Source organism: Camponotus vicinus, unplaced genomic scaffold (assembly GCF_025532165.1).
Source record: "Camponotus vicinus isolate PSW18456_S1 unplaced genomic scaffold, iyCamVici1.0 SCAF_14, whole genome shotgun sequence".
Lineage (NCBI taxonomy): Eukaryota > Metazoa > Arthropoda > Insecta > Hymenoptera > Formicidae > Camponotus > Camponotus vicinus.
The window spans coordinates 1,785,164-1,800,494 of record NW_028141950.1 but is presented as its reverse complement, the minus strand read 5'-3'; the positions used below and the strand labels follow the sequence as shown (position 1 = coordinate 1,800,494).

At 35.8% G+C, this 15,331-nt stretch overlaps 3 protein-coding genes across 12 annotated transcripts in view; 2 read left to right on the top strand and 1 right to left on the bottom strand.

Moving 5' to 3' along the window:
* Positions 1-7,992, top strand: part of LOC145965257 (uncharacterized) — a 34,357-nt gene extending 26,365 nt beyond the window's left edge. For 4 of the 10 annotated variants that reach the window (XM_083088670.1, XM_083088669.1, XM_083088668.1 and 1 more), the window contains 8 exons: positions 1,934-2,051; positions 2,136-2,267; positions 2,552-2,575; positions 2,880-2,912; positions 3,021-3,218; positions 3,374-3,493; positions 3,692-3,765; positions 4,985-7,992. In XM_083088670.1, coding sequence (XP_082944796.1) covers positions 1,934-2,051; positions 2,136-2,267; positions 2,552-2,575; positions 2,880-2,912; positions 3,021-3,218; positions 3,374-3,493; positions 3,692-3,765; positions 4,985-5,294 — 1,009 coding nt within the window. In that variant the 3' untranslated portion in view covers positions 5,295-7,992. Of the gene's footprint in view, positions 1-1,933; positions 2,052-2,135; positions 2,268-2,551; positions 2,576-2,879; positions 2,913-3,020; positions 3,219-3,373; positions 3,494-3,691; positions 3,766-4,049; positions 4,066-4,861; positions 4,871-4,984 lie in introns of all 10 variants that reach the window. The other 6 variants (XM_083088674.1, XM_083088675.1, XM_083088671.1 and 3 more) reach the window with 6 other exon arrangements.
* On the bottom strand, positions 737-15,147 carry LOC145965260 (uncharacterized). The gene is made up of 9 exons (XM_083088681.1): positions 14,699-15,147; positions 14,399-14,630; positions 14,191-14,288; positions 13,921-14,112; positions 13,706-13,833; positions 13,428-13,632; positions 13,075-13,346; positions 12,836-12,987; positions 737-1,503 (listed from the first exon to the last, which is right to left on the bottom strand). The coding sequence occupies exons 1-9, from the start codon at positions 14,939-14,941 to the stop codon at positions 1,034-1,036; spliced, it is 1,992 nt and encodes a 663-aa protein (XP_082944807.1). The 5' UTR covers positions 14,942-15,147; the 3' UTR covers positions 737-1,033.
* On the top strand, positions 8,334-12,630 carry LOC145965258 (uncharacterized). Its single transcript, XM_083088679.1, has 13 exons — positions 8,334-8,435; positions 8,598-8,836; positions 8,939-9,271; positions 9,341-9,605; positions 9,727-9,987; positions 10,067-10,302; positions 10,399-10,575; positions 10,662-10,861; positions 10,931-11,073; positions 11,147-11,341; positions 11,578-12,071; positions 12,141-12,224; positions 12,292-12,630. Exons 1-13 carry the CDS (start codon positions 8,405-8,407, stop codon positions 12,385-12,387), a joined length of 2,754 nt encoding a protein of 917 aa, XP_082944805.1. The 5' UTR covers positions 8,334-8,404; the 3' UTR covers positions 12,388-12,630.
* Positions 15,148-15,331: the final 184 nt, after the last annotated feature.

Genomic DNA, 15,331 nt, shown 5'->3' with positions numbered 1-15,331 from the left:
ATTTCTCTGAAAAAATGCAAACAAATAAATATAACAAAATGCTATTTGTTTGTTTCGTCGATACGCAAGAACTCGGAGCAAGAGCGTAAAATGTAGCGACTACGTATCCCGAAAGATTTCAGCCGGATAACTTTCACTTGGCGGAATGACTCAACTTCTTCGCGAGTTTGAGTTTAATATTGTTATGAAAATGAAGTGAAAAGAGTAGAGAAGAGTCGGTGAACGCTAACGAGCGGCAACGGAAGGATCGTGAGACGAAATAACTCGGGAAGCCGCTGAAGACGTTAATTGCGAGAGAAAGGGACGACAACAAATGCGAGATATAAATGGCGACATTAACCGAATTATCTTCGCGTTTCTCAAAATTAACTGAACAGAAGCGTAACCCGACGACTGTTTATAATTTGGATAAATAATTAAATTTAATTTAATTTATAATTTAAATAAATAACTCGCGCGGTGTGCGTTAATGAAAAAAAGGGCTCATTAGTAGTCAGGCTGCATAATATTACGTTACCATTATCCGAACGAGGATCTAGACCAACGTGCATCGTGTTTAGCAGGTCTATTTTCCTCTCTCTTTTTCCGACTGCACTTTATTTACCTGTCTATCGATCCGTCTACAGGTTTCGAATTTGCACGTTATTATCTCATAACTTCATTTACGATGTCATCAAGGACGAAATCCTCGCGTTCGCGACGAGGAGACGTTCGTGATCGAATTTGCGTAATTTAGATTGCGACAACGGAACGTGTAATTAAGACCGGCATTTCGGGAAAGTGACCGCGATTGCATATCCACCGTATTACGCATCGTGAGATGCTCGCTCTTGAGCTCTTACGTTAAATCCTCCCTACCGCGTTTTCTCGCATTTCACCCTCCATTTCGTCCGGCTAAATATGCCTGTCCATCCTCTATTTACATCGCGTCGTTCTCGCGTACGAGACTTACCGACGAGCTGTCACACTTAGCGATAAACGTCACGGGACTATTCCTGCAACGCTTGCACATTCTGTACATTACTACGATTCTCTAAGTGACACCTGTCCTTCGACACGTGATTAAAGTTCGAAAACGAGCCGCTAAAACTTCCTCGATAGTGTCCTGTTCACCAGTGAATTCAGTGAAACCTGGAACTTGAAGATAACCCACTCGAGGATTTTGCTCGTGAGGATGGCCTCCCCGTCGTCCGAGAGCTCGAAGGGTGCCCGACGACGCACCACCGGCTTGCCAACGCGCGTCCGCGTCCAGTCGAGCCAGGAGAACGGCATCGGCGGCGAGGATGGACGCGACGACTCGGGCCTCTCGTCCGAGAGCTCGACGCCTACGAACGGATCGCCGCCCCCGCGACAACCCAGGGCGACGTGCACCAGCCAGGTCTCCTCTTCCTCTTCTGGCGGTGTCGTCGGCGCGATCGCCGCTTCCTCGGCGGCAGCCTCGCGAGCCAAAAATAGCCCCGGAAGGTAGTGAATCCCCTCGTCTGACCGGAGGAAACGAAGACACTGTCAAAAAAGTATTTCCGAGTAGCGTGTATAGGAGAGATGTGAGATATATAACAGGAGATTACATAGATGCTGTTAGTTTCTTTCCTTTGGATACCGATTGTCGCGATTTTGGCGACGAGAGTTGGATAATGCGCGATTACGTTGCTTTCTTCAACTATTGGGTTTACATTTATTTTGAGAGGAGCCACCACTCTCTGCTTACCATTTATAATTTAATCCGTGTAATCAGTCTTTATCCTATATTTATATCTCGATGTATATGTTTGTAGCATGATAAATTACTTTATTCCGTTCCTTTTGTTTTAGAGAATGAAAAGAATACTGTTAGAACGCTGAAAAAGACGCTAATCGCATAATCCTCTTGGGGAACGTAGACATATCCGCGTGTAGATATGAGAGATGACGAGTTTCACTCTTTTTGTTTCAGAATCGGAAGTGACAGGATGTCAAGGCTGTTACGCAGCAGATCCGGAACAGAATCACCGCGTTCATTAGACAACATGCGCAATCGTCAGATTTCTAGTCCTATGAGAACGTCGGGAAGTGTAAGTTGCAATCTTTTATTTTTCCATTCTCAGAGATTTAATTTTCAATTTGTCGCGCTCACGCAATGTCTCGTTGATCCACAGGTTTCATCATCGTGCGTCGATTCCGGGGACGAGTCAAGCCTCAGGATAGATCGCGGAACGTACCAGTACATGTTCCAGGACATCGTCTCCATAAAGACGATGCTTCTGAAACTCAAGCGAGTCCTTCAGGAGGTATAATAATGATAAACGCATCGTTGCTCGCTTGCATTTCACGTTTGCACATCGCTTTCCTTTTTTTCTTTTTTTTTTTTTACGTCACGCAAAAATGTGTTTCGCGCGTTTTGTACGCCGTCGAAGTGTTACAATTGCTTTCAGCTCGCGTTACACATTATCCGACCGCAAGCGTTATTCCGTTACTTGTATACACGATGTGCTGTTTTTTGCCTTTTTTATATTAACACGATTCTTTTTATTTTTCATTTTTGTCGTCGTCCTTCCTGATTTTACATCTCAAGTCAGGGGAGAACGATTTGACGAGGGTACGTTGCATTGATTTTCTTTACATTTTTGTCACTAATTTTTATCACCTCACTCGCATGCGTGTGTGTGTATGTGTAACATTTTTATATTTATCAAAATTTATATCCGTATAAAAATTTAAATCCGTGCGGGACTAAGTAAAATCATTCATATTCATATACATGAAGATTGTAATTATTAGAGAGACAGAGATCAATTTTTGTCATACTACTATTTTTTACTTTGTCCCGACGATATATACGAGTTATCAGCGACGCTAAAGATAAACGTACAAGCTATTAATATTACATATTGATTTTTTAGGCAGAAACTCTCAACCCATTCGATAATCCGAAGGTTAATATGCTGTTTCTTATAATGAAATTTATTAAAAAAAAATAGATTGAGAATATATATTTATTTTTCAATCGAAGATAAAAATAATAATTGCCGATACACTTGTAGAATGGCCTCTTCTGTAACCTGAACGAGGGTAGTACTACTGATGTAAGCACGTCACCTGGAAGCGGTGGCAACAGCATCGCGGACGAGTTGACGGACTTGAGGAGGCAAGTAGTGTTTCTTCAAGGCCAAGTGGAGGACCGGGATCGTACCATACAACTGCGGGATCGTACCATCGAGCTACTTGAGGTAAATAACGAGGTAAATCGTTCATCGCGATTAACGTATTGCTCTGTGCAAAAAGCTCGCTTCGACCGGAGATCTAAATCCTAACTCGGTAATCATTCTTAGAATGTTTGTTATCGAAAAAAAGTAAATACTTTGAGTGTTACTAATGTTTTCGTTGATTTTCGCAGCTCCAGATATCGAAGCTTCAAGGACCTAAGAACGGTGATGCTCAAAATTGCATTTTACCGACGCGTAATAACGACATTTCCTCCGTGGACACGTGTAACGCCGCTACGCAAACCGAGAAGGTATTTTTATATAATTGTATCACATATATTCAACCCCCTCATCATATATCATTTACATTCGATTTTGTCTTGTCACTTGTTTTATTATGATAGTCGCATTTCTTTTGCGAGTATATTTCGTTTGTTATTATCATTATTATCGTTACTTTATCGCACTCGATTAAAGACAAAAACACATTTTTCATTTGCTCACTTTAGACACGTCCAGTATCGGCGGGACCCTCGCTCCTACAATCACTCCCACAGGATGGTGTTATGGGGCCTCTCGTTAGGTGAGAGTTTATCTTGTTTATTTTGTTCAATCGACAATAATATTCGTATAAACTAAATTGTTATACATGCATTTAATTCTTCTAATCTTTAACTTGATGTAAAATATTTCTCGTAATTAATTAAGTTCCATCACTGTCGAATAAAAAGTTGCATTTACGCGAATTGTTACGCTTGTGCCACTGACAATCGCATTTAAAATATATATCTTCCTCTGTATCATAAATATGTTTCTTTTTTGCTACTCTGGTCCCGCCTTTTACTCGGGTAATTCCACGCGAAGCAGCTTCAGGATCGGGAAGGTAGAGTGCGTCAGTCTGTGTGACTTACTATTGGGATATGTACTCCTCTCTGCATTTAACGCTCTCATATTCATGCACCTCTTCTATTTTCGTGCTACTTGTTTGACAATTCGTTATTGACGATTATATTCAGTTTTGCATGCGATTAAGTCATTTGACTTTTCCTTTTGTTCCCAGCTGTTCAACCAAGGCAAATCTTGCAAAGTAAAGTTAAATTCAGTTTACTAGTATTTTGTACTTTGATACAAAGTATAGTAATTTTATTTTATATATATATATAATTATATATATATATATATATATATATATATATATATATATATAATTATATATGACACTATGACATTGATATATAATTAATATATAATATGCAATTGAGAGATTGGTTGAATAGTTACAAAATACACTTACAGTTTTTGTATTTATATTATTTCTTATGTTCAGCTTTATGTCATGTCCGATGAATCCACTTTTCATTTCTGGGAGAAAATAATCGAGCGATTGCATTTCGCGTGACTGACAAGAGCCTAATTTTTCTCCATTGTAAGAGTCGATATAAATCTCGAGATTACTTGTAATGCATTCGCGCGCGTGCGTGGATGCGTGTAGATCATAGATGAATCTTGCTTGCTAGTTCGTATTTATAAAACCGATGTTCCTGGCATGTAACAGTAACTTAATATATTTTCGCCTCAATGCTAACGCGATAATTACATTATCTCGATATCCCCAAAATTATCTTTTGCGATAATATATTAGATTTACAATTCATCATGTTTCACGCTGCTTTGAATAGCCATGTGCGGTGAGTCCTTTCTTTCTCAATTGACTTAAAATTTGTTTTACTCGAATTGAATCTTTCGTACTACTTATTTTTACATCATCCACTTGTAACCATGACAATTCTTCTCGATTGCAGTTGGAGTGACTCGTCGGATCGTCAACGATTCTCGATGCTCTCCGAGCTTAATTCCGCCGGAAGCCATCGCAAGCCAACCGAACGTTTACCTCATACGTTAAGACTCCGTCAGGAACAGACCCCGATACGTCGTGTCAACGCGCACGCGAGGAGACATTCGTCAGAGACACTCGTGTCCGGCTCGTTCACCAAGTCGAAGGACACCGCGAAGTCGCCGTGCGATTCGAACGACGCGGAACAACGCGATGTCAAGGTAGAAGGAAACACAATCAAATCCCTTATTCCGACGCCTAGGAAGCTTCGACTTTAACGATAGGAAGGACGCGGCGATACTTGATTATGTTATCTTATCTATGTATAGCAACTTTCTTTCGTTTCAGACGTCCGAATCCCTCTCGAAGAACAGAAAATGCAAGATAGAATTAATTATGAATGCATTCGATTTATAAATTTCTATAATTTTTCCCCCGATAAATCTTATCTTAAATTGACAATAATAAGCCAATATTTTACACATTACTTTTTACACAATTAATATATATCTATTAGATAAATTATTTATTGAATACGATCTATAAGTAACGCGAATTAGTTTACTATTCTATACTAGTTTACATTGCATCAAACGTTTCGATCGCGATTCGGACGTCCAAAAGCGATCCACCAAACGATCTCTCGTTCCACCTATTCTTGTTCGTAATTAATTTTATCGCGCATCACAAAGTTCACGTTCCTTGTAACGACATCGTTACGCGCTCGTTTAATATAATTTACCGCCGTACTTATATGACGTACTTGCGTAGAGTATCGAGCGCGAAAAAAGTCATCTATTCCTGGTCGAATATTTCGAGCAACATATAATTTGTCGCGCGCACATACGAGTGCACACACTTATTAATATTAAAGATAAAATTAATTTCATCTAAATTCGAATGTAAAATTAAAAATCTATTGCAAAAAATTGCAATATCTATTCAACGATCGGTTGAAATCGATAAAGACAAATAATAAATGGGAAAAATAATAAATAATACATGTATGTAGAATTTTTCTTCGCACGATTTCATTTCGGCAGTCTGAAATATAAAAACTCTTTACATCTTTTAGTTCGAATAAAATTTCAAAGACAGATATACATATATGTATATTTATTGGAAAACATATTTATTGAAAAAAAATTTGTAATATAATTTACTGTAAATATGAAAATACAAAATTTATTTCAAACATAATATACAATTATAATCGAAAAAAATTAATCCGATTTTTCGACGAGACAAGTTTAGAATTTTTGGCCGATATTTCTATTCGACATACATGCCAATATTTCATAAAACTTGCTACTTTATCATTTTTATGTATATATTTTAAAATTTGTTTTTTCTCATCTAATAAATGCACAGCGATATATATAAGTAATGTATATTTAATAATCTCTCTCTTTTCCTTGAAAAAAGAGAGATTATTAATAATCTCTCTTTTTTCAAGAGAAGAAAAGAAAGAGATTATTAAATACAGATTACTTATATATATCGCTGTGCATTTGTCAGGTGAGTTTTCTCTCTACAATTACGTCACTCGCTGTGATCCAATGAAAATTAAATACAGTTAATTATTGTTTATAACGTTACATGCAAAAGTATATTCCGATTTATTTACCAGCATTATTCAAATATTATTATATACGTTTAAATCGTTTTAAAAAGAAGTAGAAATCACACCTCTTGTGACGGATTACATACCATCGTAATTAGCAAAGCCAGGGTACTATGTAAATTCCACATTTTTGTCGCTTTAATTTATTGCGTGTTTGGTATGCGCTTGGTGCTATGAAGTGTCTGTATTTGATATATGATATTTAGTCTCTCCTGTCTCTCATGTATCCCAGTATACTTTTTGCGAAAATATATATTTATATCTGTATTAGCGTGTAACATTTTGCACAATATTGCTGATAGATTCAAAAATATTAGAAGAATGTATAGTGCATTAAAAATTTAATTTTGAAAAGATTTACTTTCGAATTAAATTGAAACGAATTAGAGATATATATACATATATATGTATATATATAATCCAAACGAAAGGATGTGTGTATTGTAATAATTTTTTAGTAATGTGGAAAAATAAAAAAGGTCAGGAAAAACTAAATATTATATAATAATTATATACATATTCATTTGTCTATATTTTAATTTATACGGTGATTGTATGCAAAAGTAGAAACAGAGAGAATGAGAGAATTAAAGTGAGGAAGAAAAAAATAAAAGAGAAAGATGTATATGAATCTCATTAATTTTTTAAGAAATATATGATAGAAAAATATGGACTAGGGAAATCTTTCGTGAAACACAGTCGAGTATTTGTGGAAATGTATCGAGTAGTTATTCGAAATCCGCTTATTATTGATAACAAATCAATAGATCTGGTACAGAATAAGTTGAGCGACATAGTTTTATTGATATTATCGATGAATAATCGATATTGATATTAATCATCCGCTATTATATTTCTAAAGAGCGAGAATTGGTCGAGTCTACAACTAGAGCGAAAATTTCGAAAAACTGCAAATCTATTGTGTTGTCGCATCATAATAAATGTTATGGCAAATAAAGGATATACAAGATAGCGATCACATATTTATTCTCTGACAAAACGTCCGATGATTGTTCGATCATAATTATTTAATTGATAAGTCTACACAGTTTTCAAAAATTCTCATATAATGATCATCTTCGAAGAAGAACGCTCTACTTTAATGTCCAATATTATAATAATAATAATAATAATAAATACGCGCAAACACAATACATCTCTAAGTTAATTCTAGCGACGTAGCAATGATAGCGGATTAATTAGGTGAATCAATAAATAATTAATGAAAAATATTCACTCTTGTGTAATCATGATAAGAATTCATACTTGTCAAGACGATTTATCTCCAATTTTTAATCGTACGTTCGCCTGCCTAGTCCCAATGTCACAATAAAGACAATTTTATTCGGCTAGAGTATTTTTCCTTTTCACACCCAATTGTGAATACAAATCGACTATCCTTTACACATCGGAAAAATATTCTTGTAAAGTTCTTTCCGAGTTCTATTATCGCTTTACAACATACGTGATGCCTTGACATACTTTGTTCGCATGAACACGCACACGCATTTGTATATATTTCTCAATTTGAAACTCGTATTATCAAATTGTGTCACGCGTATAACAACAAGTTTCGCGTATGAATATAAATACATATAAAGTAAATATATAATTGTGTATATGTATATGTATATACACACACAAAAGCGATAAGCGTGGAATATATACATTCGGCAAGATACGTGTCAGTGAAACATTTCTGTCGTTTCCCACGTTGTGCGTTTACAAAGACGTGTTGACATTTGCTCTTACATCTGGGATGTGATGGACGACTTGAGTGTCCGACAGGAAAATAGTATACGCACATTTTTTATTTTATACTTCTCATAAAACGTTTCTTGCTCCTCATAAATATCCTTCCGTCAAGTCGGAAAATCGAATTTTCTCTTCCTATATACTTGGCGTCTCAATGTTACCGCTTGATAAAATTCTATAATTCTTATAGAATTATATATAGTTGTAGATTATCTCTTGGAGCGTTTTGAACGAGGTCAGATTTACACGTGGATCGATACGCTCCTCCTGGCAATCAATCCTAACGGCGAGGTTTCCACCGATGATATTTATGACTTGTCGCGTGCCAACAATCTATATGATAACGTAAGGATAACTTGTAAGGAAGTAACACCTCATATATTCACTGTAGCGGCTAGAGCACGCTATAAAATAGTTCAAGGTCTCGGGAAGCCTAGCCAGGTAAATCCAGGAAATTTAATCCATTCCTCGTGCGCGTGATCCTTATATTTCGGACAAAATAACACGTCTACATTCAATAACACTTCTACATTCTTCGTGAAGGTGATCGTCCTGAACGGTGAAACCGGAACGGGAAAGACCTTCAACGCGTGGAAGGCGTTAGAATTTTTGACCACCAGAAACGCATCTACCGACAAGCATCGGGGACGAGACGCAGCTTCCTGCGAGATTGTGCAGAAAATCACAAACGCCTGCCGTTTGATATCGGTTTTTACAGTAGCGTCTACCGAAAAAAATGAGATCAGCTCGAGACATGTGGAGCTCATGTGGCTCCAATACAAAATGGGCAGTATTTGCGGCGCGATGGTATCCTCGTACCTTCTGGAGAGAAACAGAGTTACAATGGGCCATTACAATTTTCAGATTTTTAGTCAGGTGATTTTCACCGAGCCTTATGATATATCTTGTGTTATTTAATACTCATTAAGCCCATGTACATTCTAGATGATGGCTGCGTTGACGGATATAGAATTCGCCGATACTAGATTATCGAGCGATGCGCTATATTTTATGTCGAGCGATCTAGATTCTTCAAAAGGACAACAGCTTCGAAACGATTTTCAAGATACTCTGAAGACGATGGATATGCTAGGCTTTACGGAGGATCAGAAGAAAGATATCTTCCAAATTCTTTCCTTGCTCATTCATATGGGCAACATACGGTTTACGCAAGAGGAGGATCATTGCAGGATTGATACCGATGACCAACGTATATGTAACTGATAATCTTTCCATTAGACGCATTCATTTATGTTTTCATCGGTGACTTGAATTGTATAATGAGAATGAAACGGCTCGATGAAGAACACGTAATATTACATGATTTGCAGAATCCAAGGAAGCCTTGGAAAACACGTGCAAGCTGGCTGGTCTCCAGGAAGAGGACATCACCGAATTACTTACGTCCACCCTGATAAATCCGCAAAATTCTTGGAGACGTCACATCACTTGTCGACGTAATCTCAACACGAAGAACGCTTGCCGTTACAGGCTGCACAGTATCATCCGCCACTTGTACGATCTTCTTTTTCACTGGTTGATCAATTCTATAAACAGGATCCTGTCTGTCCGTCTCTTCACTGAACGATTGGGTATCAGAAATCTCTTCACTGTCTGAAATCGGCGAGATTAATACACTGATACCGATATGACAATCTTTTCGCTCTTCAGGAATATTGGACATCTTCGGATTCGAGTGCTTCGATGTAAACGGCATCGAGCAACTCGGCGTTAATTATGTCAACGAGAGACTGCAGCAGTATTTCATGGAAAAGTGTGTGGAATTTCGTCGGAAGATTTTGCAGGAAGAGGGTCTTATTGAGGATATAGAACCGTCGAAGACTGTGCGATTGTTTGAAGATAGTTTAAATACGATTGAGAAACGTTTGTTCGCTCCTCTCAACGACGTAATGTGTTTTCAATAATCTTTACGATATATATATTTAATAAGAATTATGTGTGAAGTCAATATGTAGAATAATTAACCGTGAATCTTCGTATAGGTATGTTTGTCGACAGTCCCGAATGATTCAGCGACATTAATACGGCAAGTATGCGCCAACGATTGTCCCGAAACCAGGCGATTCTTGAAAGTGAAGAACGAAAATTTCATTATTCAACATTACGCCGGTGCCGTAAAGTATTCCATTAACGATCTGCTTTCCAAAAATACCGATAAGGTACGAACGATGCGTTTAATCTGATCGCATATGTGTGATTCTAAAAGCTGTTACGAATCTGAATGAATATTAAAAACGTGATACAGATCCCGGACGAGATAACTATAACGTTTGGCGCGAGTAAGAATACGTTTCTATATCATTTAATTAACAAGACTAAACTATATCACGAAAATGGAAAAGCCAAGAAACCCACGATGCTCTCCAAGCTGAGATACAACGTGGACTCGCTGATACAAGAGTTAAATAAATGCGATGCGCATTATGTTCGCTGCATTAAATTACGGTATAATATTCAATAGTAACACGTATGATCCAATTTATTTTTTAATAGAAATTATTTAATTACTTATAGACGTCTTGACAATCGCGAGTGGGACCGAAACAACCTTCTCAGGCAACTAGCTACGGGTATTCTCGACGCTCTGCCTCTGGCTAGATGTAAATATCCGGTTCACTTCACCTACAAAAAATTTTCCAAACGCTACCACTGCAAACGTACGACTAAGAATCTTAACAATTTTTAACGTTAAGCTTGTCATGTCTATACTACTGATTTATTTTTCTACAGAAACCTCCAACTTTCGCATAGGTTGCGAAATGTTGAAATCGTCTCGGCTAACGATAAATGATGATGATTTATCGGTGCATTACGGGAAACATTTCATCTTTTTGACAGAGCACGCTTTTTTACAATTAGAATCTGCTAGGAAGCAATTTTATATTGAATGTGTCGGAAAAATAGAATCTTTCTGGATAAAATATAGCAAGTATCTCTTTATGCAATCTCTTACGCAATTTTTTCTATAAATTTAAGTACGAGAAAATCTATAAGTTGTTAAAAAATATTAAAATATTATACAACATCAAAAGTAAAAAGGATGCATACATCGAGTAATTTAAACATTAGTAGAATAGAAGTTCTAATTCTTGAAAAAAAACGATGTGACGACATAGATTACAGACAAAAAGACCAAACTAAATTATTCTATATCTGTGCAGGAAATAATCGGCGACAAAATATAAAAGAAAACACGACATATCGAATGGCAACTATTGAAGATGAATTGATCGACAAACCTCAAGTGAAATGTATATCCATAGGAATACATATGTACGCAGAGACATATCGGCGACAAAATACAAGAAATACAGCTTGTGATGATCAAGCAGTTGATATTCAAGATGAGTCGACTAAAAAAAATCAATTAGAAATTAAATATAACGTGCCCTTAGTAGGTTATTCCTTTATAACAAAACCTCAATTTATACCGCCAAACGTATCGTATAATAAAACTGCATATATAATCCATTGGTTGGAAAATGTGAGCAAAGCGATGAATATAAAAAATATTGGATTCTTAATATCAAAACAATCGTCAATAAGTTACAATCAATTCGACATTGAATTACAAGATGCAAGACATATATGCTCAAATAACAATAGATTTCATATGGAAAATAGACATAAGAACAACTTTGAAGATTACAACAAAGTATGTAATATTAATAACGTAGTATATATTGACTCTGTTTCCTTGCATTAAAACAAAAATTCTATTTAGAAAGAAGATGTATATGTTATATGGAATGGTACTTCCACATTATTCTACAAAAAAGGAATTTTGAGTCGACGTCGTCTGGCAAAGGTAAATGTCGGAATTGGAATTATGAAGGAAATAATTAAGAAATTAAAAAAACATTATTATTTTACAGCTACCAGTTAGAATACATACTCGTCTCACGTGTTTAACTAATTCGCATTGTTTGGTACATACGGAATTACCACAAGGTCTACAGGATTGTCTTTAAAAGATTTAAGATTTGTACAATATATGTAAGATGTGTAGTAGATTATTTTATATATAGTACTTTATAGAAAGAATATATAAATTTCCAATTTTTATTTCGTTTAAAATAAAAATAGAAAAATTTACAAACTAAGAAATTAAAAAATTTTTTTATCTTGAATGACGTGAACAGGAATTCACGCCAAATGGAATAGAAATTTGTAAAATAAAAATTTATGAAATGAAATAGACGCGATTAAAAACTTATCAGAAATTACAATTAAAAAAAAACTAATGTAATAATTTCTTTAAGATTTAATGAAAATAATTTAGAATCATGATTAATGTAATACAAATAATGAAATAATCAGTGACAGTATGTTGCTATGTAATAATAATAATGTTTGAATAAATGAAATTTATATTAATTTATAAACAAACATGTGCTAAATTATAAAAATTATACGGACCTTTCTTTCTATCTTTAACTACAAGCAGTCTGCGTGATGCGACTAGAGCGAGAGTAGCTTGAAGATCGCTCCTCAAAATATGATAATTAGCTCTTAGACTGACACGCCTTAAGTTATTGGGAGGAACTGGACGACCACCAGCGAACGCAAACCTATAACAACCACGTTCAAATTAGGTAATATAAATGTACACATTCACGTCCTCACATTAACTATATCGAATTTTATGTGATGCATACCTTATTTCCCGTCTTGGTCCTCTCAGGGTAGAATCTGGAAATGCGGTTTGTCGATCCCACAGCGTTCTGTTGTTAAGTAACGGTCTGATTTCAACGTATTTCATCTTGCTCTTGATGATAATAGGCAATGTGCCAGTCTTCTTATTGCGTCTTTCTCTTGTATTATTGTCATTAGTAGGTAAATAAGGTAATAATGAATCTCCATAGTGCTCAAGCAAAGGGGTAAGATCCAAGGAATGACCTTGTGATCTTACGAGAGCGCAAACAGCCAGCTATAATGATTATAAATATGAATAATATGCAGAAGCAACAAATATCAAAGAAATTAGAATAACATTAAATCCAGTACTAACAGCTATTTGCTCCCAAATAATCGAACCAGATGAAGCGTAATAATACAAAATATTTTGTATGGAAAGAGTGTGTTCGACCTCGTGTTGGAAAAATATAAATGGCTGAAGACTCACTAACAATTCCACTGCCATTATCCTCTTTTTATAATGATCCACACTATCTATTTCCTTCTTTAAAAGGACATTCTTCAATGTTGGCATATATCTGTCGACATACAAATTAATCCAAGAAAAATCAATCTTTTATTTCTTAAAATGCGAGGACGTTTTAATCTTACTTGTCGGCGATCGACGGCCAGCGAAGCATTAACTTGAGCACGCACTCTTTAAAGAGCACTTCCAAATTCGGATGTATGAAACTCTGACTCAGCAATAATTCCAATAATAAGTCGGTCATTTTATCTACCTGAAAACAAATAAATCGAAACAAGATATATCCAAGAGTTCCAGAAAGATGTATATGCATGTGTAAAAAAACTTTGCTCTCAATTACCGATATTAAATGATAAGGATAGATAGCTTCGCTGTTGCTAGCAATGGCAATTATGAGCTCGCAGGTACGTGTGGAAACGCGCGTATACTGCGCATTATTTAAGATTAACGTAGACCTAGCGATAGATATCAATTTATCTACGACACCCTCATCACCTAAATGCACATTGGTAGCACAATCATTAAGCAAAACCTAGAAATATGCAAAATGTTACATTAATCTAATTATAATAATGTAAAATATTAAAAAACAATTTTTATTTCTGTATACTTGAAAAGTTTTCTGCGAGCCATTAAATAAAGTTTTCAATGCACGTTTGGCATAACTGATACGTGCTTCTGTCAACTTCTTGTCACATATTTCATTATCTATAGAAAAAGAGAGAGAAAAATATATATATTTCAACATGGAATGCACAAATTAGAAAATTAAAAGTGAGAGAAGGCTACAAATATAATATAAACATTGAAGAGTTTACCTTGCAGAAATGGCACATTAGTTTGAGAAAAATTTAACGGCTCGTTTATTTGGTGAGAAAGATTAATGATAGATTCATTAGGCACATACACCTTAGCTTCTGTATGATATTCTGGCATTGATTCTGGTGCACCAAGAATCGGATCTGCATCACACAAGTTGGTGATCACTGCATTTACATCCATGGATGTTAAGCGTCTTCTTTTACTATGTCTCAGTCTTGTAACGCATTTCTGAAATTTCAGGATGAATAACATTACAATTATCATAATGTACAAGTAGAAATATATTATTTGCTTACATGTAGAACTTCTCTCAAGCGATAGGAAGCATCTTCGGCTAATCTCTTCAACAGTGGATCCGGCAATGGATGCATACCCAATTCCTCACCAATGGTAGAAATCCATTCGGTACTGAGCATAGCGTATCTCCTTGAATTATTATCATTTGTAATATTACTGGTGCCTGCATCTTTACTGTTAGCGTTGACAAAAGAATTAGTGTATCCCATCCCAGTGGTTTGATTTGCCAACATCTCTTTCATGATCTACAATCTTCTGCCGATTTAACAATTGGATTGGATATCACGTTTACCACATACAAACACGTTGATAAAGTTTCAGCATCAGCTATCAATTAAAGGGGAGTGATATTTACACGTATAAATTGAATGCAACATATTATTTACGTATTATCAGCATTGAATAAAGAATACTAGTAGGATAGGAAGGAGCAAAGAGCATGTGTCAATACGGCTGGAACCGGAATGGTTTTATGACGTATTCATGACGTATTTATGACGTCATCGGAAGCGAAAAATAGCGGTAAATTTCAAACGTTTATATTTAATTTGCAAATCTCTTATTAACATAAATATACTTATATATGAAACGTTTCGGTACGTCCTTCAGTTTTCGAATATCCATATAAATAA